Raw genomic sequence first — 5,000 nt, 5'->3', positions numbered from 1 at the left:
GCCTGCGCCCTCCTCGTCTTCTGCTGCATCTGCCTCGTCCAGGTCATCATTTTCCCAAAGTAAGTGGCGCTGTCACGGCAAGTCGCCTCTCCCAGTTTCCCCACTTACACCGAATTGTAGCCAGGAAATGTGCTTCTTGATCAGGTTACGAGGGGTTGCTTGATGAGCGCTGCTCCCTAATTCAGCCCGTCTTCTCCCCTCTGCCGCAGCACACCGCTCATGCTCGGCCTGTACGTCACCGTCTTCGTCATGCTCGCCAACATCCTCTTCGTCTGCGCCATCTACTCCTGCATCAAAGTGAGGCGACAGCGGAGCTCCCCGCTCAATATTTCTTCTTCTGCAGATTTCTAAAGATAACAGTCGTCATATTTCTTCTCAGCCAGCATCATTAATGGCATTACCACTGTGTGTGTGTGTGTGTGTGTGTGTGTGTGTGTCCTAGCTCTTCCCAGTGGCCTTCCAGACGGTGACCAAGAAAATCATCCAGTCTCGCACAAATAGCACCATAGTGGGCGTCTGCACCATCCTCCTCCTCTTCGTCTCGTCCTTTGCAAACATGGTTAGTTGCGGCCCGGCTGTTTGGTTCTGTTCTGCCGGCGAGGGAAACACTTAGTCACTGGTGTTTGAGTTAAGATCCGCTTCATGACTCCATGATTCCATGAGGTAGTTGTACGGGCTGGGTGCCGTTTTAACATACTTTAAAAAAAACAAAAACAAAACTGAAATGAATTGAATTAAACTTGTCATTCGAGCATTAAAAACACAAATACCTTAAATAAAATAAGAAAAAGAAAAAAAATACATAGAAGCCTAATACTCAAAGAAACAAATATCCAGAAACTTAAATATGCTCGAAAAAGATTAGGAAGAAGCACAAAACTTATTTAAACCTTCCCCCTATTCACTTCACCTGTCACCTGCATCTCATTGCGGTCTCCATCTAAATGCATTAAAACAAGATATTATATGCAGCTATTAAATATCATCAACTACCACACTACTACATTTACAATCCAGCACTATATTACCAAATTTTACATATTATACCGAGCAAGGCACTGCGGGTATGCACATGCACTATGTAAGTACTATCTATAGACACTATAAATGATATACACTAATTACCATATTCCAGGTACTATATATTAACATTAAGCATTATACCCACTAAACACCAAAATATACACTACACTACCACCCATTCTTACAAACATATTCTAGTTTTTGATAAGCATCAAAACTATTTTATAAATATGATATACTTGCTATACATTTGAATATTATATATACACTCTTATTACCATACTCCCTATACAATATATTAACACTAATTATACACACAAATATCAAATTGTTGCAGTATATTACAGTACAGTATTACAGCAACGTAAATTAAAAACACATGTAAATAAAAAAATACAAATTATTATTTTTAATAAAAATATAAAAAAATATATAAAGTATATGTAAAAATGACACACCATTGTCATGCAAGACTAAAGAAATGACTAAAATAAAAACACATGTAAATAAAAAATATGAAGTATTTTTTATTTTATAAAAATATATAAAATATATGTAAAAATGACACACCATTCTCATGCAGGCAATGCTGGTTTAAACAAGAGATTTGGCATTGTTTGCGAGGATGGGTTTGGGAGTAGGGGGCGGGACACATTGCGAGGTAGCAAAAAAATAAAAATACATAACAAACTTAAGACAGAAGATGGACAAGCCAATAATTGACAACGAGAGGTTACAGTAGATTGCATTAGTCTTCTGTGTGTTTGTGGGGTGGGTTAAATTGGAGTAATGTAACAAACACATTAATGCATTTAGCATCAGAAGTAACTGATTGGTGGCCCTATTGTGGAAGACAATGGGAGATAGAAATTCTAAAAGCGCATTTTTTTGCATGAACAAAAATAAACGTAATTATTTCAAAGCATGTCAATCACCTTAAGTAAATGAGCTTGAGCGGTCGACTTTGTGTGTGGGTTTTTTGGGGGGTCTTTTTTTTGTTCTTTCCCATCCGACAAAGATTTGTTTTGACCATTTTCAGTAAGGGGCAGCTGCCTCTTTGTCCGTCAATCACTGTAGTTTGTTGTGATTGGTTGTCACGCTGCGACTCCAGTCTGGTGGTTTTGATGCTCAGTTTAACATCTGCCTCCATTCCTGCACAACTCTTGTCGTCTGCGGGTCTGTCTCTTGCTCGTTTGACAGGCTGCTAAATTTGTACAACGCTGGTATGTTTAGACAAAGAGGCCGGAATGTCTTGAATGATTCCAGTTTCTTGCTTCAAAGCCTGTTTGTTTTTACGGATGATTGATGTTTATAGTGACTGTTTATGGAACTGAGTACTTTTTGGTAAACCAAAGTAAATAACCGACCCCAGTTTAACACTGAAATGACTTGATGTCATTCCAAGACACAGTTGACAACGCGGCAGTGCAGAAAACATTAAATTAAAAATAAAACAGCTTCTTAAGTTAATCACGCAGCAGTTTTTCCATGTGGTTTGATGGATGGCCTCCTGTCGTTCCCCGCCAGTTCACCTGCAGCAGTGAGAGCGTGAAGGAGTGCGTGGTCAGAGAGCAGAACTCCAACGTGACTCTCTGCCTGCTGCGCAACCTGACCAGGGCAGCAGAGGACGGCTTGACTCTGTGTTCCAGCCAGACCATGGCCTGCCATTTCCCAGAGGTCAGCCCGCAACGTTGAGTGTGTTTGTGCCTGCCTGCGTGCGCGTGCGTGCGTTCACGCGTTCGTGCACCCATTCTGTTGTAATTTTTTTTTTTTTTCTGTTTGCATGAAAAGTAATGGTGTAACCTTTCTCCTCCTCCCCTCCTCCAAACCCTCCCCCACTCTCTCTGTCTCTGCCGCAGTATTTCAGCTACAGTGTGCTGCTGACCCTGCTGGCCTGCTCTGTCTTCCTGCACATCAGCAGCATCGGGAAGCTGGCCCTGATGCTGTTCATCCAGCTCACCTTCCTCCTGCTGGTGGAGTGGCCCCAAGTCGTCCTGTTCGACAACGCCGACCTGCTGGTCAAGGCCAACAACTTGTGAGTCTGCGTTGTGTCCACCAGCCACCAACGTGAAAATCCAGTTATCATCTCCGGGTCTTTGATTTTCATCCCGTGACCTCGGTGCAACACATAATTGTCCAAAACACTTGGACTCAACATCTCTTCTGCAGATCCTCACAGAAACATACTTTTTGGCACCCTGTTGATTAAAACTAAACTGGCATTTGTCAGGAATTCAGAGGTTCTATAAGTCTCAAGCAAAAAAAAATGCTTTTAGGTTTCCTAAGAATGAATCATCAGAAAAAAATTGAGGACCAAGAATTCAAATATCCCTAGGTGTTTTAAAGGTCCCTATCATCAAATGTTTTTTTTCTGGTTTCCTTGGTTCTTGTGGAGAATTGAAATTTGTTTATGAAATACGTTTTTGATTAATGCTCTGTTGCTGCACTGCCGTCAAACGAGTTGCAAGCTTCTAAGACTGACTTGTTCTTCTCTTCCATGTCCAAGGCCCTCTTTCAACGAAACTGTGGACGAGTGGTAAGAATATTGACACTCTGTCCATTTCACTGCACTCTGCTTGGATTTTGCTCTCCGCTCCTGAACGCTTGCTCCTATCCCCCTCCCCTTCCTCAGCCCGGACACGTATACCAAGGTCTCGCTGAAGATCATGACCCCTGTGATCCTGACCGTCTTTGTGCTGGCTCTCTACCTGCACGGCCAGCAGGTGGAGTCGACGGCGCGGCTGGACTTCCTCTGGAAGCTGCAGGTAAACGCAGGCGTTCGGACGATCCGGAGATCTTGGGTGCTCTTTAGCAAAAGGGATGCATTATTTAAATTGTCGGGGCGTTTAGGCAGGAGCCAGTCTGTTTGATGAAGTCTTTTCAATACAAGCCTCCCAAAAGGAAGACTACTGTAGTCACTTGCAGCCAGGCCCCCAGACTCCAAGATGGCAGCCCATTCATTTCAATGGAGTTGCTCACCCAGCGCATACGCCCAAAAAGTTTTTGACTTCCACATTAATGGGTCCCATAGAGCATGTGCAGTAGTGTCACTACCCATCATGCCTCTGAAACTCACATGATCTATTTGGCCAATCAGAACGATCCTGGAGAAGGTCACTTACAGACACGTCAGGTCGCAGCCAATCAGAACGAGCTGAGACACAACACATATGACATTGTGACGCCACACTTTATATAGTTTTTTTAAACGACCAAAGGACCATAACTGAAAAATCTACAATGGAAGGATTTGCTATGAATCGCGTTTCAGGTCACAGTCATTCTGTCAGTTGTTTTAAAATTGTTTTATTTTTGTATTGTGGTCAATGGGAAAAATGTTTTTGCTGCAGTACCTCGAGTGGTCACTGGGAAAAATCGGCACGCCGTCATATTGCCAGTCTGGTATCCAGTACTTAGTATACATCCATTCTTGCAGCAAATGGCGTATAAAAAACAAAACCATCCAACCATAGAGTTCCCACCTCATTTCACATGCAAACAGAAAAAAATGCCTCTCTCCCGCCCCCCCTCAGGCCACAGAGGAGAAGGAGGAGATGGAGGAGCTGCAGGCGTACAACCGCCGTCTGCTCCACAACATCCTGCCCAAGGACGTGGCCGCCCACTTCCTGGCACGGGAGCGGCGCAACGACGAGCTCTACTACCAGTCGTGCGAGTGCGTGGCCGTCATGTTCGCCTCCATCAGCAACTTCTCCGAGTTCTACGTGGAGCTGGAGGCCAACAACGAGGGCGTGGAGTGCCTGCGGCTGCTCAACGAGATCATCGCCGACTTCGACGAGGTGCGGAGCTGTGGGAGGGGAAAGAAAAAACCCAGGAGTGTTTTCTACTGACGTTTCTAATATTGTGTGAAATCTGTAGATTATCAGCGAGGATCGCTTCCGCCAGCTGGAGAAGATCAAGACCATCGGCTCCACCTACATGGCGGCTTCGGGCCTCAACATGTCCACCTACGACAGGGA

The 5,000-nt window shown here is 44.1% G+C and overlaps 1 protein-coding gene across 1 annotated transcript in view; it reads left to right on the top strand.

Annotated features, from left to right (window-relative positions):
• Positions 1 to 5,000, top strand: part of LOC142888226 (adenylate cyclase type 6-like) — a 33,923-nt gene that overhangs the window by 25,955 nt on the left and 2,968 nt on the right. The window contains exons 13-21 of the mRNA XM_076026359.1: positions 1 to 59; positions 210 to 297; positions 443 to 559; positions 2,551 to 2,700; positions 2,883 to 3,058; positions 3,530 to 3,559; positions 3,656 to 3,788; positions 4,557 to 4,820; positions 4,900 to 5,000. The exon at positions 1 to 59 is cut by the window's left edge and continues 39 nt beyond it; the exon at positions 4,900 to 5,000 is cut by the window's right edge and continues 104 nt beyond it. Of these exons, the coding sequence (XP_075882474.1) occupies positions 1 to 59; positions 210 to 297; positions 443 to 559; positions 2,551 to 2,700; positions 2,883 to 3,058; positions 3,530 to 3,559; positions 3,656 to 3,788; positions 4,557 to 4,820; positions 4,900 to 5,000 (1,118 nt within the window). The remainder of the gene's footprint in view (positions 60 to 209; positions 298 to 442; positions 560 to 2,550; positions 2,701 to 2,882; positions 3,059 to 3,529; positions 3,560 to 3,655; positions 3,789 to 4,556; positions 4,821 to 4,899) is intronic.

Source organism: Nelusetta ayraudi, unplaced genomic scaffold, assembly GCF_046127955.1.
Source record: "Nelusetta ayraudi isolate G7.1 ecotype Tasmania unplaced genomic scaffold, CSIRO-AGI_Nayr_v1 ptg000019l, whole genome shotgun sequence".
In the NCBI taxonomy this organism is placed as follows: domain Eukaryota; kingdom Metazoa; phylum Chordata; class Actinopteri; order Tetraodontiformes; family Monacanthidae; genus Nelusetta; species Nelusetta ayraudi.
The sequence above is the reverse complement of the archived record's forward strand: the minus strand, read 5'-3'. Positions and strand labels throughout refer to the sequence as shown.